At 41.8% G+C, this 26,503-nt stretch overlaps 1 protein-coding gene across 1 annotated transcript in view; it reads left to right on the top strand.

Moving 5' to 3' along the window:
* LOC106572792 (ATP-dependent 6-phosphofructokinase, muscle type) overlaps window positions 1–26,503 on the top strand; it is a 75,893-nt gene that overhangs the window by 46,160 nt on the left and 3,230 nt on the right. Inside the window, exons 16-17 of the mRNA XM_045696381.2 lie at window positions 17,493–17,657; window positions 25,081–25,142. Coding sequence (XP_045552337.1) covers window positions 17,493–17,657; window positions 25,081–25,142 — 227 coding nt within the window. The remainder of the gene's footprint in view (window positions 1–17,492; window positions 17,658–25,080; window positions 25,143–26,503) is intronic.

Below are 26,503 nucleotides of genomic sequence, written 5' to 3'. Positions count from 1 at the left end.
AATACACCAACACTTAGGTCAGTACTGTAATACATCAACACCAACACCTAGGTCAGTACTGTAATACACCAACACCTAGGTCCGTACCGTAATACATCAAAACCTAGGTGAGTACTGTAATACACTAACACTTAGGTCAGTACTGTAATACATCAACACCAACACCTAGGTCAGTACTGTAATACACTAACACTTAGGTCAGTACTGTAATACATCAACACCAACACCTAGGTCAGTACCGTAATACACCAACACCTAGGTGAGTACTGTAATACACTAACACTTAGGTGAGTACTGTAATACATCAACACCAACACCTAGGTCAGTACTGTAATACATCAACACCAACACCTAGGTCAGTACTGTAATACATCAACACCAACACCTAGGTCAGTACTGTAATACATCAACACCTAGGTCAGTACTGAAATACATCAACACCAACACCTAGGTCAGTACTGTAATACACCAACACCTAGGTCAGTACCGTAATATATCAACACCAACACCTAGGTCCGTACCGTAATATATCAACACCAACACCTAGGTCAGTACTGTAATACATCAACACCTAGGTCAGTACTGTAATACACCAACACCTAGGTGGGTACTGTAATACATCAACACCTAGGTCAGTACTGTAATACATCAACACCTAGGTCAGTACTGTAATACACCAACACCTAGGTGAGTACTGTAATACACTAACACTTAGGTCAGTACTGTAATACATCAACACCAACACCTAGGTCAGTACTGTAATACACAAACACCTAGGTCCATACCATAATACATCAACACCTAGGTCAGTACCGTAATACACCAACACCTAGGTGAGTACTGTAATACACTATCACTTAGGTGAGTACTGTAATACATCAACACCAACACCTAGGTCAGTACTGTAATACATCAACACCAACACCTAGGTCAGTACTGTAATACATCAACACCTAGGTCAGTACTGAAATACATCAACACCTAGGTCAGTACTGTAATACACCAACTCCTAGGTGAGTACTGTAATACATCAACACCAACACCTAGGTCAGTACTGTAATACATCAACACCAACACCTAGGTCAGTACAGTAATACATCAACACCAACACCTAGGTCAGTACTGTAATACATCAACACCTAGGTCAGTACTGAAATACATCAACACCAACACCTAGGTCAGTACTGTAATACACCAACACCTAGGTCAGTACCATAATATATCAACACCAACACCTTGGTCCGTACCGTAATATATCAACACCAACACCTAGGTCCGTACCGTAATATATCAACACCAACACCTAGGTCAGTACTGTAATACATCAACACCTAGGTCAGTACCATAATACACCAACACCTAGGTGAGTACTGTAATACACTAACACTTAGGTCAGTACTGTAATACATCAACACCAACACCTAGGTCAGTACTGTAATACACCAACACCTAGGTCCGTACCGTAATACATCAACACCTAGGTGAATACTGTAATACACTAACACTTAGGTCAGTACTGTAATACATCAACACCAACACCTAGGTCAGTACTGTAATACACTAACACTTAGGTCAGTACTGTAATACATCAACACCAACACCTAGGTCAGTACTGTAATACATCAACACCAACACCTAGGCCAGTACTGTAATACATCAACACCAACACCTAAGTCAGTACTGTAATACATCAACACCAACACCTAGGTGAGTACTGTAATACATCAACACCAACACCTAGGTCAGTACTGTAATACATCAACACCAACACCTAGGTGAGTACTGTAATACATCAACACCAACACCTAGGTGAGTACTGTAATACATCAGCACCTAGGTGAGTACTATAATACATCAACACCAACACCTAGGTCAGTACCGTAATATCTCAACACCAACACCTAGGTGAGTACTGTAATACATCAGCACCTAGGTGAGTACTGTAATACATCAACACCAGCACCTAGGTGAGTACTGTATTACACCAACACCTAGGTGAGTACTGTAATACATCAACACCAGCACCTAGGTGAGTACTGTAATACATCAACACCTAGGTGAGTACCGTAATACATAAACAGCAACACCTAGGTGAGTACTGTAATACACCAACACCTAGGTGAGTACTGTAATACATCAACACCTAGGTGAGTACTGTAATACATCAACACCAACACCTAGGTGAGTACCGTAATACATCAACACCAACACCTAGGTCAATACCGTAATACACCAACATCTAGGTGAGTACTGAAATACATCAACACCTAGGTCAGTACTGAAATACATCAACACCTAGGTCAGTACTGTAATACATCAACACCTAGGTGAGTACTGTAATACATCAACACCAACACCTAGGTCAGTACTGTAATACTTCAAAACCAACACCTAGGTCAGTACTGTAATACATCAACACCAACACCTAGGTCAGTACTGTAATACATCAACACCTATGTCAGTACTGAAATACATCAACACCAACACCTAGGTCAGTACTGTAATAAACAACACCTAGGTCAGTACCGTAATATATCAACACCAACACCTAGGTCCGTACCGTAATATATCAACACCAACACCTAGGTCAGTACTGTAATACACCAACACCTAGGTCAGTACTGTAATACACCAACACCTAGGTCGTACCGTAATACATCAACACCTAGGTCAGTACTGTAATACATCAACACCTAGGTCAGTACCGTAATACACCAACACCTAGGTGAGTACTGTAATACACTAACACTTAGGTCAGTACTGTAATACATCAACACCAACACCTAGGTCAGTACTGTAATACACCAACACCTAGGTCCATACCGTAATACATCAACACCTAGGTCAGTACCGTAATACACCAACACCTAGGTGAGTACTGTAATACACTAACACTTAGGTCAGTACTGTAATACATCAACACCAACACCTAGGTCAGTACTGTAATACATCAACACCAACACCTAGGTGAGTACTGTAATACATCAACACCAACACCTAGGTCAGTACTGTAATACATCAACACCAACACCTAGGTGAGTACTGTAATACATCAACACCAACACCTAGGTGAGTACTGTAATACATCAGCACCTAGGTGAGTACTATAATACATCAACACCAACACCTAGGTCAGTACCGTAATACCTCAACACCAACACCTAGGCGAGTACTGTAATACATCAGCACCTAGGTGAGTACTGTAATACATCAACACCAGCACCTAGGTGAGTACTGTAATACACCAACACCTAGGTGAGTACTGTAATACATCAACACCAGCACCTAGGTGAGTACTGTAATACATCAACACCTAGGTGAGTACCGTAATACATCAACAGCAACACCTAGGTGAGTACTGTAATACACCAACACCTAGGTGAGTACTGTAATACATCAACACCTAGGTGAGTACTGTAATACATCAACACCAACACCTAGGTGAGTACCGTAATACATCAACACCAACACCTAGGTCAGTACCATTATACACCAAAGCCAACATCTAGGTGAGTACTGAAATACATCAACACCTAGGTCAGTACTGAAACACATCAACACCTAGGTCAGTACTGTAATACATCAACACCTAGGTGAGTACTGTAATACATCAACACCAACACCTAGGTCAGTACTGTAATACATCAACACCAACACCTAGGTCAGTACTGTAATACATCAACACCTAGGTCAGTACTGTAATACATCAACACCTAGGTCAGTACTGAAATACATCAACACCAACACCTAGGTCAGTACTGTAATACACCAACACCTAGGTGAGTACTGTAATACATCAACACCAACACCTAGGTCATTACTGTAATACATCAACACCAACACCTAGGTCAGTACTGTAATACATCAACACCAACACCTAGGTCAGTACTGTAATACATCAACACCTAGGTCAGTACTGAAATACATCAACACCAACACCTAGGTCAGTACTGTAATACACCAACACCTAGGTCAGTACCGTAATACATCAAAACCTAGGTGAGTACTGTAATACACTAACACCTAGGTGAGTACTGTAATACATCAACACCTAGGTGAGTACTGTAATACATCAACACCAACACCTAGGTGAGTACCGTAATACATCAACACCAACACCTAGGTCAATACCGTAATACACCAACATCTAGGTGAGTACTGAAATACATCAACACCTAGGTCAGTACTGAAATACATCAACACCTAGGTCAGTACTGTAATACATCAACACCTAGGTGAGTACTGTAATACATCAACACCAACACCTAGGTCAGTACTGTAATACTTCAAAACCAACACCTAGGTCAGTACTGTAATACATCAACACCAACACCTAGGTCAGTACTGTAATACATCAACACCTATGTCAGTACTGAAATACATCAACACCAACACCTAGGTCAGTACTGTAATAAACAACACCTAGATCAGTACCGTAATATATCAACACCAACACCTAGGTCCGTACCGTAATATATCAACACCAACACCTAGGTCAGTACTGTAATACACCAACACCTAGGTCAGTACTGTAATACACCAACACCTAGGTCGTACCGTAATACATCAACACCTAGGTCAGTACTGTAATACATCAACACCTAGGTCAGTACCGTAATACACCAACACCTAGGTGAGTACTGTAATACACTAACACTTAGGTCAGTACTGTAATACATCAACACCAACACCTAGGTCAGTACTGTAATACACCAACACCTAGGTCCATACCGTAATACATCAACACCTAGGTCAGTACCGTAATACACCAACACCTAGGTGAGTACTGTAATACACTAACACTTAGGTCAGTACTGTAATACATCAACACCAACACCTAGGTCAGTACTGTAATACATCAACACCAACACCTAGGTGAGTACTGTAATACATCAACACCAACACCTAGGTCAGTACTGTAATACATCAACACCAACACCTAGGTGAGTACTGTAATACATCAACACCAACACCTAGGTGAGTACTGTAATACATCAGCACCTAGGTGAGTACTATAATACATCAACACCAACACCTAGGTCAGTACCGTAATACCTCAACACCAACACCTAGGCGAGTACTGTAATACATCAGCACCTAGGTGAGTACTGTAATACATCAACACCAGCACCTAGGTGAGTACTGTAATACACCAACACCTAGGTGAGTACTGTAATACATCAACACCAGCACCTAGGTGAGTACTGTAATACATCAACACCTAGGTGAGTACCGTAATACATCAACAGCAACACCTAGGTGAGTACTGTAATACACCAACACCTAGGTGAGTACTGTAATACATCAACACCTAGGTGAGTACTGTAATACATCAACACCAACACCTAGGTGAGTACCGTAATACATCAACACCAACACCTAGGTCAGTACCATTATACACCAAAGCCAACATCTAGGTGAGTACTGAAATACATCAACACCTAGGTCAGTACTGAAACACATCAACACCTAGGTCAGTACTGTAATACATCAACACCTAGGTGAGTACTGTAATACATCAACACCAACACCTAGGTCAGTACTGTAATACATCAACACCAACACCTAGGTCAGTACTGTAATACATCAACACCTAGGTCAGTACTGTAATACATCAACACCTAGGTCAGTACTGAAATACATCAACACCAACACCTAGGTCAGTACTGTAATACACCAACACCTAGGTGAGTACTGTAATACATCAACACCAACACCTAGGTCATTACTGTAATACATCAACACCAACACCTAGGTCAGTACTGTAATACATCAACACCAACACCTAGGTCAGTACTGTAATACATCAACACCTAGGTCAGTACTGAAATACATCAACACCAACACCTAGGTCAGTACTGTAATACACCAACACCTAGGTCAGTACGTAATATATCAACACCAACACCTAGGTCAGTACTGTAATACACCAACACCTAGGTGAGTACTGTAATACATCAACTCCTAGGTCAGTACTGTAATACATCAACACCTAAGTCAGTACCATAATACACCAACACTTAGGTCAGTACTGTAATACATCAACACTAACACCTAGGTCAGTACTGTAATACACCAACACCTAGGTCCGTACCGTAATACATCAAAACCTAGGTGAGTACTGTAATACACTAACACTTAGGTCAGTACTGTAATACATCAACACCAACACCTAGGTCAGTACTGTAATACACTAACACTTAGGTCAGTACTGTAATACATCAACACCAACACCTAGGTCAGTACCGTAATACACCAACACCTAGGTGAGTACTGTAATACACTAACACTTAGGTGAGTACTGTAATACATCAACACCAACACCTAGGTCAGTACTGTAATACATCAACACCAGCACCTAGGTGAGTACTGTAATACATCAACACCTAGGTGAGTACCGTAATACATCAACAGCAACACCTAGGTGAGTACTGTAATACACCAACACCTAGGTGAGTACTGTAATACATCAACACCTAGGTGACTACTGTAATACATCAACACCAACACCTAGGTGAGTACCGTAATACATCAACACCAACACCTAGGTCAGTACTGTAATACACCAACACCTAGGTCCGTACCGTAATACATCAACACTTAGGTCAGTACTGTAATACATCAACACCAACACCTAGGTCAGTATTGTAATACACCAACACCTAGGTCCGTACCGTAATACATCAACACCTAGGTCAGTACCGTAATACACCAACACCTAGGTGAGTACTGTAATACACGAACACTTAGGTCAGTACTGTAATACATCAACACCAACACCTAGGTCAGTACTGTAATACATCAACACCAATACCTAGGTGAGTACTGTAATACATCAACACCAACACCTAGGTCAGTACTGTAATACATCAACACCAACACCTAGGTGAGTACTGTAATACATCAACACCAACACCTAGGTGAGTACTGTAATACATCAGCACCTAGGTGAGTACTATAATACATCAACACCAACACCTAGGTCAGTACCGTAATACCTCAACACCAACACCTAGGCGAGTACTGTAATACGTCAGCACCTAGGTGAGTACTGTAATACATCAACACCAGCACCTAGGTGAGTACTGTAATACACCAACACCTAGGTGAGTACTGTAATACATCAACACCAGCACCTAGGTGAGTACTGTAATACATCAACACCTAGGTGAGTACCGTAATACATCAACAGCAACACCTAGGTGAGTACTGTAATACACCAACACCTAGGTGAGTACTGTAATACATCAACACCTAGGTGAGTACTGTAATACATCAACATCAACACCTAGGTGAGTACCGTAATACATCAACACCAACACCTAGGTCAGTACCGTAATACACCAACACCAACATCTAGGTGAGTACTGAAATACATCAACACCTAGGTCAGTACTGAAACACATCAACACCTAGGTCAGTACTGTAATACATCAACACCTAGGTGAGTACTGTAATACATCAACACCAACACCTAGGTCAGTACTGTAATACATCAACACCAACACCTAGGTCAGTACTGTAATACATCAACACCAACACCTAGGTCAGTACTGTAATACATCAACACCTAGGTCAGTACTGAAATACATCAACACCAACACCTAGGTCAGTACTGTAATACACCAACACCTAGGTGAGTACTGTAATACATCAACACCAACACCTAGGTCAGTACTGTAATACATCAACACCAACACCTAGGTCAGTACTGTAATACATCAACACCAACACCTAGGTCAGTACTGTAATGCATCAACACCTAGGTCAGTACTGAAATACATCAACACCAACACCTAGGTCAGTACTGTAATACACCAACACCTAGGTCAGTACCGTAATATATCAACACCAACACCTAGGTCAGTACTGTAATACATCAACACCTAGGTCAGTACTGTAATACACAAACACCTAGGTGAGTACTGTAATACATCAACTCCTAGGTCAGTACTGTAATACATCAACACCTAAGTCAGTACCATAATACACCAACACTTAGGTCAGTACTGTAATACATCAACACCAACACCTAGGTCAGTACTGTAATACACCAACACCTAGGTCCGTACCGTAATACATCAAAACCTAGGTGAGTACTGTAATACACTAACACTTAGGTCAGTACTGTAATACATCAACACCAACACCTAGGTCAGTACTGTAATACACTAACACTTAGGTCAGTACTGTAATACATCAACACCAACACCTAGGTCAGTACCGTAATACACCAACACCTAGGTGAGTACTGTAATACACTAACACTTAGGTGAGTACTGTAATACATCAACACCAACACCTAGGTCAGTACTGTAATACATCAACACCAACACCTAGGTCAGTACTGTAATACATCAACACCAACACCTAGGTCAGTACTGTAATACATCAACACCTAGGTCAGTACTGAAATACATCAACACCAACACCTAGGTCAGTACTGTAATACACCAACACCTAGGTCAGTACCGTAATATATCAACACCAACACCTAGGTCCGTACCGTAATATATCAACACCAACACCTAGGTCAGTACTGTAATACATCAACACCTAGGTCAGTACTGTAATACACCAACACCTAGGTGGGTACTGTAATACATCAACACCTAGGTCAGTACTGTAATACATCAACACCTAGGTCAGTACTGTAATACACCAACACCTAGGTGAGTACTGTAATACACTAACACTTAGGTCAGTACTGTAATACATCAACACCAACACCTAGGTCAGTACTGTAATACACCAACACCTAGGTCCATACCATAATACATCAACACCTAGGTCAGTACCGTAATACACCAACACCTAGGTGAGTACTGTAATACACTATCACTTAGGTGAGTACTGTAATACATCAACACCAACACCTAGGTCAGTACTGTAATACATCAACACCAACACCTAGGTCAGTACTGTAATACATCAACACCAACACCTAGGTGAGTACTGTAATACATCAATACCAACACCTAGGTCAGTACTGTAATACATCAACACCAACACCTAGGTGAGTACTGTAATACATCAACACCAACACCTAGGTGAGTACTGTAATACATCAGCACCTAGGTGAGTACTATAATACATCAACACATACACCTAGGTCAGTACCGTAATACCTCAACACCAACACCTAGGTGAGTACTGTAATACATCAGCACCTAGGTGAGTACTGTAATACATCAACACCAGCACCTAGGTGAGTACTGTAATACACCAACACCTAGGTGAGTACTGTAATACATCAACACCAGCACCTAGGTGAGTACTGTAATACATCAACACCTAGGTGAGTACCGTAATACATCAACAGCAACACCTAGGTGAGTACTGTAATACACCAACACCTAGGTCCGTACCGTAATACATCAACACTTAGGTCAGTACTGTAATACATCAACACCAACACCTAGGTCAGTATTGTAATACACCAACACCTAGGTCCGTACCGTAATACATCAACACCTAGGTCAGTACCGTAATACACGAACACCTAGGTGAGTACTGTAATACACTAACACTTAGGTCAGTACTGTAATACATCAACACCTAGGTCAGTACTGTAATACATCAACACCAACACCTAGGTGAGTACTGTAATACATCAACACCAACACCTAGGTCAGTACTGTAATACATCAACACCAACACCTAGGTGAGTACTGTAATACATCAACACCAACACCTAGGTGAGTACTGTAATACATCAGCACCTAAGTGAGTACTATAATACATCAACACCAACACCTAGGTCAGTACCGTAATACCTCAACACCAACACCTAGGCGAGTACTGTAATACATCAGCACCTAGGTGAGTACTGTAATACATCAACACCAGCACCTAGGTGAGTACTGTAATACACCAACACCTAGGTGAGTACTGTAATACATCAACACCAGCACCTAGGTGAGTACTGTAATACATCAACACCTAGGTGAGTACCGTAATACATCAACAGCAACACCTAGGTGAGTACTGTAATACACCAACACCTAGGTGAGTACTGTAATACATCAACACCAACACCTAGGTGAGTACCATAATACATCAACACCAACACCTAGGTCAGTACCGTAATACACCAACACCAACATCTAGGTGAGTACTGAAATACATCAACACCTAGGTCAGTACTGAAACACATCAACACCTAGGTCATTACTGTAATACATCAACACCTAGGTGAGTACTGTAATACATCAACACCAACACCTAGGTCAGTACTGTAATACATCAACACCAACACCTAGGTCAGTACTGTAATACATCAACACCAACACCTAGGTCAGTACTGTAATACATCAACACCTAGGTCAGTACTGAAATACATCAACACCAACACCTAGGTCAGTACTGTAATACACCAACACCTAGGTGAGTGCTGTAATACATCAACACCAACACCTAGGTCAGTACTGTAATACATCAACACCAACACCTAGGTCAGTACTGTAATACATCAACACCTAGGTCAGTACTGAAATACATCAACACCAACACCTAGGTCAGTACTGTAATACACCAACACCTAGGTCAGTACCGTAATATATCAACACCAACACCTAGGTCAGTACTGTAATACATCAACACCTAGGTCAGTACTGTAATACACCAACACCTAGGTGAGTACTGTAATACATCAACACCTAGGTCAGTACTGTAATACATCAACACCTAAGTCAGTACCATAATACACCAACACCTAGGTGAGTACTGTAATACACTAACACTTAGGTCAGTACTGTAATACATCAACACCAACACCTAGGTCAGTACTGTAATACACCAACACCTAGGTCCGTACCGTAATACATCAAAACCTAGGTGAGTACTGTAATACACTAACACTTAGGTCAGTACTGTAATACATCAACACCAACACCTAGGTCAGTACTGTAATACACCAACACTTAGGTCAGTACTGTAATACATCAACACCAACACCTAGGTCAGTACCGTAATACACCAACACCTAGGTGAGTACTGTAATACACTAACACTTAGGTGAGTACTGTAATACATCAACACCAACACCTAGGTCAGTACTGTAATACATCAACACCAACACCTAGGTCAGTACTGTAATACATCAACACCAACACCTAGGTCAGTACTGTAATACATCAACACCTAGGTCAGGACTGAAATACATCAACACCAACACCTAGGTCAGTACTGTAATACACCAACACCTAGGTCAGTACCGTAATATATCAACACCAACACCTAGGTCAGTACAGTAATACATCAACACCTAGGTCAGTACTGTAATACACCAACACCTAGGTGGGTACTGTAATACATCAACACCTAGGTCAGTACTGTAATACATCAACACCTAGGTCAGTACTGTAATACACCAACACCTAGGTGAGTACTGTAATACACTAACACTTAGGTCAGTACTGTAATACATCAACACCAACACCTAGGTCAGTACTGTAATACACCAACACCTAGGTCCATACCATAATACATCAACACCTAGGTCAGTACCGTAATACACCAACACCTAGGTGAGTACTGTAATACACTATCACTTAGGTGAGTACTGTAATACATCAACACCAACACCTAGGTCAGTATTGTAATACATCAACAACAACACCTAGGTCAGTACTGTAATACATCAACACCAACACCTAGGTGAGTACTGTAATACATAAACACCAACACCTAGGTCAGTACTGTAATACATCAACACCAACACCTAGGTGAGTACTGTAATACATCAACACCAACACCTAGGTGAGTACTGTAATACATCAGCACCTAGGTGAGTACTATAATACATCAACACCAACACCTAGGTCAGTACCGTAATACCTCAACACCAACACCTAGGTGAGTACTGTAATACATCAGCACCTAGGTGAGTACTGTAATACATCAACACCAGCACCTAGGTGAGTACTGTAATACACCAACACCTAGGTGAGTACTGTAATACATCAACACCAGCACCTAGGTGAGTACTGTAATACATCAACACCTAGGTGAGTACCGTAATACATCAACAGCAACACCTAGGTGAGTACTGTAATACACCAACACCTAGGTGAGTACTGTAATACATCAACACCTAGATGACTACTGTAATACATCAACACCTAGGTGAGTACCGTAATACATCAACACCAACACCTAGGTCAGTACCGTAATACACCAACACCAACATCTAGGTGAGTACTGAAATACATCAAAACCTAGGTCAGTACTGAAACACATCAACACCTAGGTCAGTACTGTAATACATCAACACCTAGGTGAGTACTGTAATACATCAACACCAACACCTAGGTCAGTACTGTAATACATCAACACCAACACCTAGGTCAGTACTGTAATACATCAACACCAACACCTAGGTCAGTACTGTAATACATCAACACCTAGGTCAGTACTGAAATACATCAACACCAACACCTAGGTCAGTACTGTAATACACCAACACCTAGGTCAGTACCATAATACACCAACACCTAGGTGAGTACTGTAATACACTAACACTTAGGTCAGTACTGTAATACATCAACACCAACACCTAGGTCAGTAGTGTAATACATCAACACCTAGGTCAGTACCATAATACACCAACACCTAGGTGAGTACTGTAATACACTAACACTTAGGTCAGTACTGTAATACATCAACACCAACACCTAGGTCAGTACTGTAATACACCAACACCTAGGTCCGTACCGTAATACATCAACACCTAGGTGAGTACTGTAATACACTAACACTTAGGTCAGTACTGTAATACATCAACACCAACACCTAGGTCAGTACTGTAATACACTAACACTTAGGTCAGTACTGTAATACATCAACACCAACACCTAGGTCAGTACCGTAATACACCAACACCTAGGTGAGTACTGTAATACACTAACACTTAGGTGAGTACTGTAATACATCAACACCAACACCTAGGTCAGTACTGTAATACATCAACACCAACACCTAGGTCAGTACTGTAATACATCAACACCTAGGTGAGTACTGTAATACATCAACACCAACACCTAGGTAAGTACTGTAATACATCAACACCAACACCTAGGTCAGTACTGTAATACATCAACACCAACACCTAGGTCAGTACTGTAATACATCAACACCTAGGTCAGTACTGAAATACATCAACACCAACACCTAGGTCAGTACTGTAATACACCAACACCTAGGTCAGTACCGTAATATATCAACACCAACACCAAGGTCCGTACCGTAATATATCAACACCAACACCTAGGTCAGTACTGTAATACATCAACACCTAGGTCAGTAATGTAATACACCAACACCTAGGTGAGTACTGTAATACATCAACACCTAGGTCAGTACTGTAATACATCAACACCTAGGTCAGTACCATAATACACCAACACCTAGGTGAGTACTGTAATACACTAACACTTAGGTCAGTACTGTAATACATCAACACCAACACCTAGGTCAGTACTGTAATACACCAACACCTAGGTCCGTACCGTAATACATCAACACCTAGGTGAGTACTGTAATACACTAACACTTAGGTCAGTACTGTAATACATCAACACCAACACCTAGGACAGTACTATAATACACTAACACTTAGGTCAGTACTGTAATACATCAACACCAACACCTAGGTCAGTACCGTAATACACCAACACCTAGGTGAGTACTGTAATACACTAACACTTAGGTGAGTACTGTAATACATCAACACCAACACCTAGGTCAGTACTGTAATACATCAACACCAACACCTAGGTCAGTACTGTAATACATCAACACCTAGGTGAGTACTGTAAAACACCAACACCTAGGTGAGTACTGTAATACATCAACACCTAGGTGACTACTGTAATACATCAACACCAACACCTAGGTGAGTACCGTAATACATCAACACCAACACCTAGGTCAGTACCGTAATACACCAACACCAACATCTAGGTGAGTACTGAAATACATCAAAACCTAGGTCAGTACTGAAACACATCAACACCTAGGTCAGTACTGTAATACATCAACACCTAGGTGAGTACTGTAATACATCAACACCAACACCTAGGTCAGTACTGTAATACATCAACACCAACACCTAGGTCAGTACTGTAATACATCAACACCAACACCTAGGTCAGTACTGTAATACATCAACACCTAGGTCAGTACTGAAATACATCAACACCAACACCTAGGTCAGTACTGTAATACACCAACACCTAGGTCAGTACCATAATACACCAACACCTAGGTGAGTACTGTAATACACTAACACTTAGGTCAGTACTGTAATACATCAACACCAACACCTAGGTCAGTACTGTAATACATCAACACCTAGGTCAGTACCATAATACACCAACACCTAGGTGAGTACTGTAATACACTAACACTTAGGTCAGTACTGTAATACATCAACACCAACACCTAGGTCAGTACTGTAATACACCAACACCTAGGTCCGTACCGTAATACATCAACACCTAGGTGAGTACTGTAATACACTAACACTTAGGTCAGTACTGTAATACATCAACACCAACACCTAGGTCAGTACTGTAATACACTAACACTTAGGTCAGTACTGTAATACATCAACACCAACACCTAGGTCAGTACCGTAATACACCAACACCTAGGTGAGTACTGTAATACACTAACACTTAGGTGAGTACTGTAATACATCAACACCAACACCTAGGTCAGTACTGTAATACATCAACACCAACACCTAGGTCAGTACTGTAATACATCAACACCTAGGTGAGTACTGTAACACATCAACACCAACACCTAGGTAAGTACTGTAATACATCAACACCAACACCTAGGTCAGTACTGTAATACATCAACACCTAGGTCAGTACTGTAATACATCAACACCTAGGTCAGTACTGAAATACATCAACACCAACACCTAGGTCAGTACTGTAATACACCAACACCTAGGTCAGTACCGTAATATATCAACACCAACACCAAGGTCCGTACCGTAATATATCAACACCAACACCTAGGTCAGTACTGTAATACATCAACACCTAGGTCAGTACTGTAATACACCAACACCTAGGTGAGTACTGTAATACATCAACACCTAGGTCAGTACTGTAATACTTCAACACCTAGGTCAGTACCATAATACACCAACACCTAGGTGAGTACTGTAATACACTAACACTTAGGTCAGTACTGTAATACATCAACACCAACACCTAGGTCAGTACTGTAATACACCAACACCTAGGTCCGTACCGTAATACATCAACACCTAGGTGAGTACTGTAATACACTAACACTTAGGTCAGTACTGTAATACATCAACACCAACACCTAGGTCAGTACTATAATACACTAACACTTAGGTCAGTACTGTAATACATCAACACCAACACCTAGGTCAGTACCGTAATACACCAACACCTAGGTGAGTACTGTAATACACTAACACTTAGGTGAGTACTGTAATACATCAACACCAACACCTAGGTCAGTACTGTAATACATCAACACCAACACCTAGGTCAGTACTGTAATACATCAACACCTAGGTGAGTACTGTAACACATCAACACCAACACCTAGGTAAGTACTGTAATACATCAACACCAACACCTAGGTCAGTACTGTAATACATCAACACCAACACCTAGGTCAGTACTGTAATACATCAACACCTAGGTCAGTACTGAAATACATCAACACCAACACCTAGGTCAGTACTGTAATACACCAACACCTAGGTCAGTACCGTAATATATCAACACCAACACCAAGGTCCGTACCGTAATATATCAACACCAACACCTAGGTCAGTACTGTAATACATCAACACCTAGGTCAGTACTGTAATACACCAACACCTAGGTGAGTACTGTAATACATCAACACCTAGGTCAGTACTGTAATACATCAACACCTAGGTCAGTACCATAATACACCAACACCTAGGTGAGTACTGTAATACACTAACACTTAGGTCAGTACTGTAATACATCAACACCAACACCTAGGTCAGTACTGTAATACACCAACACCTAGGTCCGTACCATAATACATCAACACCTAGGTGAGTACTGTAATACACTAACACTTAGGTCAGTACTGTAATACATCAACACCAACACCTAGGTCAGTACTATAATACACTAACACTTAGGTCAGTACTGTAATACATCAACACCAACACCTAGGTCAGTACCGTAATACACCAACACCTAGGTGAGTACTGTAATACACTAACACTTAGGTGAGTACTGTAATACATCAACACCAACACCTAGGTCAGTACTGTAATACATCAACACCAACACCTAGGTCAGTACTGTAATACATCAACACCTAGGTGAGTACTGTAATACATCAACACCAACACCTAGGTCAGTACTGTAATACATCAACACCAACACCTAGGTGAGTACTGTAATACATCAACACCAACACCTAGGTGAGTACTGTAATACATCAGCACCTAGGTGAGTACTATAATACATCAACACCAACACCTAGGTCAGTACCGTAATACGTCAACACCAACACCTAGGTGAGTACTGTAATACATCAACACCAGCACCTAGGTGAGTACTGTAATACATCAACACCTAGGTGAGTACTGTAATACATCAACACCAACACCTAGGTGAGTACTGTAATACATCAACACCTAGGTGAGTACTGTAATACATCAACACCTAGGTCAGTACTGTAATACACCAACACCTAGGTGAGTACTGTAATACATCAACACCAACACCTAGGTGAGTACTGTAATACATCAACACCTAGGTGAGTACTGTAATACGTCAACACCTAGGTGAGTACTGTAATACATCAACACCAACACCTAGGTGAGTACTGTAATACATCAACACTTAGGTGAGTACTGTAATACATCAACACCAACACCTAGGTGAGTACTGTAATACATCAACACCTAGGTGAGTACTGTAATACATCAACACCAATACCTAGGTCAGTACTGTAATACATCAACACCAACACCTAGGTGAGTACTGTAATACACCAACACCAACACTTAGGTGAATACTGTAATACATCAACACCTAGGTGAGTACTGTATTACATCAACACCTAAGTGAGTACTGTAATACATCACCAACATCTGGTTTGTGTTCAGTAGGGAGAAAATGTTTTGAAACTGTGAGGTGCTGCTGTAGCTGAACTTGTCCCGTAAGAAAACAAATGTTCAATTCTCCATTGCAAAACATTTTCCTATGATGTGAGTCACACATCACATCACCTAACTCAATGCCACAGTCTAAACCATAGCTACCACATTCTGTAACACCTGTGAGACCTGCTTAAAATGTATGTAATGTCTGTCTTCAACTGAAGCAGTTTAATATGTGTTTTAACTGTCATCAAATTAATCATCACTATGCACCTATCCTCGCTACCCTCACTTTTCGCTTCTTCCCTCTCTCCCCCTCTCTTGATTCCTGACTCTCCTTTAACAGACCTGTGACAGGATCAAGCAGTCAGCAGCAGGCACCAAGCGTCGTGTGTTCATCATTGAGACCATGGGAGGGTACTGTGGTTACCTGGCTACCATGGCTGGTCTGGCTGCAGGGGCTGATGCTGCATACATCTATGAGGACAAGTTTGGAATCAGGGACCTCGAGGTGAGATGATGAATACTCTCTCTCTATCGCTCTTGCTGTCTCTCTCTTTCTACTTCTCTCTCTCTCTCTCTCCCTCTCTCGCTCTCTCTCTCTTTCTACTTCTCTCTCTCTCTCTCTCTCTCTCTCTCTCTCTCTTGCTCTCCCTCTCCCATGACATTGAGAGCTTTAGACACAGTGTACATATACAACACTACAGTCTGCCAGCTTGTGAAAATCTTTCGGACAGTTTCCCGGACACAGATTAAGTTAAGTCCTGGACTATCCCACATAAACAAACTATGTGGGATAGACAGTGTACTATTCACTGTAGTGCTTTTGCAGACTTGACTGTAGTTTTCAGTGCAGTATACTGTAGTATGTACAGTTAAATATAGTAGAGGGGGGGGGGGGGGGGGAATATGCAGGGTATATACAAATTAAATACTGTAGTATTTACTATAGTTTTTAAAAAGTGTTGTGTTTTTGCGGACATTACTGTAGTATTTACTACAGTGTTTTTTGCATATAATACTTTAGTGTTTACTATAATATTCTACAGTATACTACAACATGATATAGTAAGTACTACAAATGATCGTGGGATACTACAGTGTGTAACACAGGTTGTTGGTGGCACCTTTAAAAAAATGTATAAATATTATTTTCAAATATTTTTTTTAGGAGGTAAATTAGCTTTAATATTGCAGATAGATTGTGTCTTCCATCAAAGTAATTGTCTGCATCATTTCCAATCCCCATATATATTTTTTGTAAATATACAGCACCAGCCAAAAGTTTAGACAAAAGACTCATTCAAGACATCAAAACCATGAAATAACGCATATGAAATCATGTAGTAACCAAAAAAGTGTTAAACAAATCAAAATATATTTTAGATTCTTCAAAGTAGTCACCCTTTGCCTTGATGACAGCTTTGCACACCTGTTTTTGCCATAAATCTTTAAACTGTGCTGTGATACTTCACAAAAGTTCGGAACTTTTCTATTCTCATGGTTTCTACAGATTGTACATTAAATATTTGAAAAATGTGCCAAAATTAGTGTTATTATATTATTGATCGATTGACTATGACTTTTCAGATCACCCAGTATTGCTATCTGCAGAGTTAGCTCCAGGTAAATGTTGCAATTCTTCAGCAATTCCTGGACCTGTGACCAAAAACAAGCTACATATGGACATTGCCTAAATAAATTATCTAATGACTCTGTCTCTTTGCAGCAGAATCTGCAGAGCTGGGAAGGTTGTATCCCCCATATATATAACATTCTATTGGTTGCAAGAATTTTGTATAATAATTTAAATTGAACAATACTAGGTTTTGAATCCGGCGTCGTTTTGCATATCAGCTCATAAACCATGTGCCATGGAATCAGTACATCGAAAATCTCTTCCCAACTATTTTGCAATCTATATGGCACAGCTGCCAATTTTTTGGTCCTTAAATGAAACTGGTATATTTTTTTATTTATCACCATTTTCTTTAACCAATTTTGGTCTTTAAATGTGGAAGACACATTTCAGTTGAAGGCATTCAGTTGTACAACTGACTAGGTATCCCCCCTTCCCTTTCCCTAATTGCATCTAGAAGTTCCTCTTCTGTAATTCTTCCTTCACATGAGTCTTTCTGTACAGCTTTTAATTTTACATTATTAATACAAAAAAATCCATACAATTATCTTCGGTTAGTGGAGATGGAGGATACTGAAAGAAAAACATATGCTTAAAGTACTTTACTTCCTCTTTAAAATTATTGTTTTTTGAAACATGGGTGACTGTGACAAGTTTCAGTCAATTATATTTGGTAGCATTTCTATTTTGAAGATTAAAAAATTATTTGGTGCATTTTTCCCCATATTCCATCCAGTTCACTTTATTTTTATAATATATTACGCTGGATCTTTCTTGAATAAGTTCCTCCATTTCTTTTTGTTTTTCCTATTAACTTATTCTGAGCCTCTATGGTACAGTTCTTATTAAATCTTATTATTATATTATTATATATCTTATTATTATTAGTGTTCCGGAACTCCAATTTGAGCAGCAGCAGCTGAAAAATGAGCTCCTACAAATATTGAAATTTACATGGTTTTTAGAGTGAAGTACATCGGAAAAAAGCAAAAGAAAACTGCAAGACTGAATAGGAGAAAAAACAAGCAACAAACAAAGAAGATAGGCTTTTGAAAAATAACTATTTTTCATAAAATTGTAGTTATCTTAGCTAGCTGAATTGTTTACCAGTTGCTAAGCAGTTGCTAGGGACTCTTTTGGAAGAAGCTAGCTAGCTAACGAAGAACAACAAAGAATATCTAGTTAACAGAAGAAAAGAAAGAGAAAATCAGGACAGAAGAAAAAGGATATCAAAGTGAAACAGTTCTCTAAAGACACAAGAGACAATAATACAAGAAACAACACTTCTGTAGCTTGTCAACTATGTGTCTGTCTATCCCTGTACTCTCCCCTCTGCACAGGCCATATAAACGCTTCACACCGCGTGGCTGCTGCCACTCTAACCTGGTGGTCCCAGCGCGCACGACCCACGTGGAGTTCCAGGTCTCCGGCAGCCTCTGGAACTGCCGGTCTGCAGCCAACAAGGCTGAGTTCATCTCAGCCTATGCTACCCTCCAGTCCCTAGACTTCCTGGCGCTGACGGAAACATGGATTACCACAGATAACACTGCTACTCCTACTGCTCTCTCTTCGTCTGCCCACGTGTTCTCGCATACCCCTAGAGCATCGAGCCAGCGGGGTGGTGGCACTGGAATCCTCATCTCTCCCAAGTGGACATTCTCTCTTTCTCCCCTGACCCATCTGTCTATCTCCTCATTTGAATTCCATGCTGTCACAGTTACCAGCCCTTTCAAGCTTAACATCCTTATCATTTATCGCCCTCCAGGTTCCCTTGGAGAGTTCATCAATGAGCTTGACGCCTTGATAAGTTCCTTTCCTGAGGATGGCTCACCTCTCACAGTTCTGGGTGACTTTAACCTCCCCACGTCTACCTTTGACTCGTTCCTCTCTGCCTCCTTCTTTCCACTCCTCTCCTCTTTTGACCTCACCCTCTCACCTTCCCCCCCTACTCACAAGGCAGGCAATACGCTTGACCTCATCTTTACTAGATGCTGTTCTTCCACTAATCTCATTGCAACTCCCCTCCAAATCTCCGACCACTACCTTGTATCCTTTTCCCTCTTGCTCTCATCCAACACTTCTCACTCTGCCCCTACTCGGATGGTATTGCGCCGTCCCAACCTTCGCTCTCTCTCTCCCGCTACTCTCTCCTCTTCCATCCTATCATCTCTTCCCTCTGCTCAAACCTTCTCCAACCTATCTCCTGATTCTGCCTCCTCAACCCTCCTCTCCTCCCTTTCTGCATCCTTTGATTTTCTCTGTCCCCTATCCTCCAGGCCGGCTCGGTCCTCCCCTCCTGCTCCGTGGCTCGACGACTCACTACGAGCTCACAGAACAGGGCTCCGGGCAGCCGAGCGGAAATGGAGGAAAACTCGCCTCCCTGCGGACCTGGCATCCTTTCACTCCCTCCTCTCTACATTCTCCTCTTCTGTCTCTGCTGCTAAAGCCACTTTCTACCACTCTAAATTCCAAGCATCTGCCTCTAACCCTAGGAAGCTCTTTGCTACCTTCTCCTCCCTCCTGAATCCTCCTCCCCCTCCCCCCCCCTCCTCCCTCTCTGCGGATGACTTCGTCAACCATTTTGAAAAGAAGGTTGACGATATCCGATCCTCGTTTGCTAAGTCAAACGACACCGCTGGTCCTGCTCACACTGCCCTACCCTGTGCTTTGACCTCTTTCTCCCCTCTCTCTCCAGATGAAATCTCGCGTCTTGTGACGGCCGGCCGCCCAACAACCTGCCCACTTGACCCTATCCCCTCCTCACTTCTCCAGACCATTTCCGGAGACCTTCTCCCCTTCCTCACCTCGCTCATCAACTCATCCTTGACCGCTGGCTACGTCCCTTCCGTCTTCAAGAGAGCGAGAGTTGCACCCCTTCTGAAAAAACCTACACTCGATCCCTCCGATGTCAACAACTACAGACCAGTATCCCTTCTTTCTTTTCTCTCCAAAACTCTTGAACGTGCCGATCTTGGCCTGCTCTCCTGCTATCTCTCTCAGAATGACCTTCTTGATCCTAATCAGTCAGGTTTCAAGACTGGGCATTCAACTGAGACTGCTCTTCTCTGTGTCACGGAGGCTCTCCGCACTGCTAAAGCTAACTCTCTCTCCTCTGCTCTCATCCTTCTAGACCTATCTGCTGCCTTTGATACTGTGAACCATCAGACCCTCCTCTCCACCCTCTCCGAGTTGGGCATCTCCGGCGCGGCCCACGCTTGTATTGCGTCCTACCTGACAGGTCGCTCCTACCAGGTGGCGTGGCGAGAATTTGTCTCCGCACTATGCGCTCTCACCACTGGTGTCCCCCAGGGCTCTGTTCTAGGCCCTCTCCTATTCTCGCTATACACCAAGTCACTTGGCTCTGTCATATCCTCACATGGTCTCTCCTATCATTGCTATGCAGACGACACACAATTAATCTTCTCCTTTCCCCCTTCTGATAACCAGGCGGCGAATCGCATCTCTGCATGTCTGTCAGACATATCAGTGTGGATGACGGATCACCAGCTCAAGCTGAACCTCGGCAAGACGGAGCTGCTCTTCCTCCCGGGGAAGGACTGCCCGTTCCATGATCTCGCCATCACGGTTGACAACTCCCTTGTGTCCTCCTCCCAGAGTGCTAAGAACCTTGGCGTGATCCTGGACAACACCCTGTCGTTCTCCACTGACATCAAGGCGGTGACCCGATCCTGTAGGTTCATGCTCTACAACATTCGCAGAGTACGACCCTGCCTCACACAGGAAGCGGCGCAGGTCCTAATCCAGGCACTTGTCATCTCCCGTCTGGATTACTGCAACTCGCTGTTGGCTGGGCTCCCTGCCTGTGCCATTAAACCCCTACAACTCATCCAGAACGCCGCAGCCCGTCTGGTGTTCAACCTTCCCAAGTTCTCTCACGTCACCCCGCTCCTCCGCTCTCTCCACTGGCTTCCAGTTGAAGCTCGCATCCGCTACAAGACCATGGTGATTGCCTACGGAGCTGTGAAGGGAACGGCACCTCCATACCTTCAGGCTCTGATCAGGCCCTACACCCAAACAAGGGCACTGCGTTCATCCACCTCTGGCCTGCTGGCCCCCCTACCTCTGAGGAAGCACAGTTCCCGCTCAGCCCAGTCAAAACTGTTCGCTGCTCTGACACCCCAATGGTGGAACAAGCTCCCTCACGACACCATGACAGCGGAGTCAATCACCACCTTCCGGAGACACCTGAAACCCCACCTCTTTAAGGAATACCTAGGGTAGGATAAAGTAATCCTTCTGACCCCCCCCCCCCCCCCCCTAAAAGATTTAGATGCACTATTGTAAAGTGGTTGTTCCACTGGATATCATAAGGTGAATGCACCAATTTGTAAGTCGCTCTGGATAAGAGCGTCTGCTAAATGACTTAAATGTAATGTAATGTAATGTAAAAAAATCGTTCTTGACATTGTTATGAACTGTCCTCCCCTCCAGCAGCCTCCACTGGCATGTAGTATAGTTTCTACAGTATACTACAGTTTACTATATCATTCTATAGTAAGTTCTGTAGTATTCTATAGTAAAATGTAGTATTTTTTCATGTGAGCACTATCAATAAATGTTAATTGAACATGATTTCTAAGGCTTAATCTGTGTCTGGGTTTTATGGTTTTCCTATATATAATTATTGACGATAGAAACAGGCCTCTATATAAAAGTAAACATTATATAAATATTTGTAGGTTTCCTCTAAATCAAAATAAAATAAAATTGTATCTGTCACATGCGCCGAATACACCCCCCCCCCCACCATGAAATGCTTACTTACAAGCCCTTAACCAACAATGCAGTTTAAAAAAAAAAATGAGTTAATAAAATATGAACTAAATAAACTAAAGTAAAAAAATGACATTAAATTAAAAGTAACACAATAAAATAACTATAATGAGGCTATATACAGGGGGTACCGGCACTGAGTCAATGTGCGGGGGTACAGGTTAGTCAAGGTTATTTATACATGTAGGTAGGAGTAAAGTGACTATGCATAGATAATAAACAGAGAGTAGCAGCAGTGTAAAAACAAAGGGGGGTTGGGTGTCAATACAAATAGTCCGGGTGGCCATTTGATGAATTGTTCAGCAGTCTAATGGCTTGGGGCTAGAAGCTGTTAAGGAGCCTTTGAGACCTAGACTTGGCACTCCGGTACCGCTTGCCGTGCGGTAGCAGAGAGAACAGTCTATGACTTGGGTGACTGGGATCTTTGACAATTTTTTTGGGCCTTCCTCTGACACCGTCTAGTATATAGGTCCTGGATGGCAGGAAGCTTGGCCCCAGTGATGTACTGGGCTGTACGCACTACCCTCTGTAGCGCCTTATGGTCGGATGCCGAGCAGTTGCCATACCAGGCGGTGATGCAACCGGTCAGGATGCTCTCAATGATGCAGGTGTATAACTTTTTGAGCATCTGAGGACCCATGCCAAATCTTTTCAGTCTCCTGAGGGGCAAAAGGCGTTGTCATTCGCTCTTCACAACTGTCTTGGACCATGTTAGTTTGTTGGTGATGTGGACACCAAGGAACTTGAAACTCTCAACCTGCTCCACTACAGCCCCGTCAATGTGAATGGGGGCGTTCGACCCTCCTTTTCCTGTAGTCCACGATCATCTCCTTTGTTTTGCTCACGTTGAGGGAGAGGTTGTTGTCCTCCCACCACACTGCCAGGTCCTGACCTCCTCCCAATAGGCTGTCTTATCGTTGTCGGTGATCAGGCCAACAGTACCACCGTAGTGTCGTCAGCAAACTTAATGATGGTGTTGGAGTCGTTCTTGGCCACACAGTCATGGGTGAACAGGGAGTATAGGAGGGGACTAAGTATACATTATAGAAATGTTTATAGGATTCCCCTATATAAAAGTATACATGATATGAATGTTTAGAGGATTCCTCTATATAAAAGTATACATGATAGAAATGTTTATAGGATTCCTCTATATAAAAGTATACATGATATGAATGTTTAGAGGATTCCTCTATATAAAAGTATACATTATATAAATGTTTATAGGATTCCTCTATATAAAAGTATACATGATATGAATGTTTAGAGGATTCCTCTATATAAAAGTATATATTATAGAAATGTTTAGAGGATTCCTCTATATAAAAGTATACATGATATGAATGTTTAGAGGATTCCTCTATATAAAAGTATACATGATATGAATGTTTAGAGGATTCCTCTATATAAAAGTATACATGATATGAATGTTTAGAGGATTCCTCTATTTAAAAGTATACATTATATAAATGTGTCCTGACTGACTGGCTCCGGTTTGCAGATGAACGTAGAGCATCTTGTGCAGAAGATGAAGACAGATGTGAAGAGAGGTTTAATTCTCAGGTGGGTTTCATTCATTCATTCCTTTATTTATTTATTCAGTCATCCATTTATTCATTCATTCATTCATTTATTTATTCATGTATTTATTTATTCATTCATTCATTCATCTAGATCTCAATCTGCCATACTTGTACTTTTCCAAAACTCTCCCTCTCCCTGTTTCTGTCCCTCTCATTTACATGTTACATTTTTGTCATTTAGCAGATGCTCTTATCCAGAGTCATTTCCTTAGTGGGCCCATAAAAAGTTAAATGGGATTCCATTGCATTTTCAACTCTAAAAATTCTTGTCACAAAAACTGTTGTGTTATATAGCAAATGTGTCCACTCTGGTTGTAAATGCGCTCTAGCCACAGCCCGCAAATACAGGCTATCCTACTGTACATGGTGAGATTATTAGGGATAAGAGCTAGATTCATTTTATTTGTCAAACGGCAGCCAAGCATCGATCATCATGTCACCAGAATATTATATATTTATTGGAAAGGACCATCAAGTTCATCACGTGCACTTTCACCACCCTGTGAAGTTCATCACGTGCACTTTCACCACCCTGTGAAATTTTCCATGGGATTGAGGTCAGGGCTTTGTGATGGCCACTCCAATACCTTGACATTGTTGTCCTTAAGCCATTTTGCCACAACTTTGGAAGTATGCTTGGGGTCATTGTCCATTTGGATGACCCATTTGCGACCAAGCTTTAACTTCCTGACTGATGTCTTGAGATGTTGCTTCAATATATCCACATAATTTTCCTCCGTCATGATGCCATCTATTCTGTGAAGTGCACCAGTCCCTCTTGCAGCAAAGCACCCCCACAACATGATGCTGCCACGCCCGTGCTTCACGGTTGGGATGATGTTCTTCGGCTTGCAAGCCTCCCCGTTTTTCCTCCAAACATAACGATAGTCATTATGGCCAAACAGTTCTATTTTTGTTTCATCAGACCAGAGGACATTTCTCCAAAAAGTACGATCTTTGTCCCCATGTGCAGTTGCAAACCGTAGTCTGGCTTTTTTTTATGGCAGTTTTGGAGCAGTGGCTTCTTCCTTGCTGAGTGGCCTTTCAGGTTATGTCGATATAGGACTCGTTTTACTGTGGATATAGATGCTTTTGTAGCTGTTTCCTCCAACATCTTCACAAGGTCCTTTGCTGTTGTTCTGGGATTGATTTGCACTTTTCACACCAAAGTACGTTCATCTCCAGGAAACAGAATGCGTCTCCTTCCTGAGCGGTATGATGGCTGCGTGGTCCCATGGTGTTTATACTTGTGTACTATTGTTTGTACAGATGAATGTGGTACCTTCAGGCATTTGGAAATTACTTCCAAGGATGAACCAGATTTGTGGAGGTCTACAATTT

The sequence above is a fragment of the Salmo salar genome, chromosome 15, assembly GCF_965601325.2.
Source record: "Salmo salar chromosome 15, fSalSal1, whole genome shotgun sequence".
In the NCBI taxonomy this organism is placed as follows: Eukaryota; Metazoa; Chordata; class Actinopteri; order Salmoniformes; family Salmonidae; genus Salmo; species Salmo salar.
The sequence above is the reverse complement of the archived record's forward strand: the minus strand, read 5'-3'. Positions and strand labels throughout refer to the sequence as shown.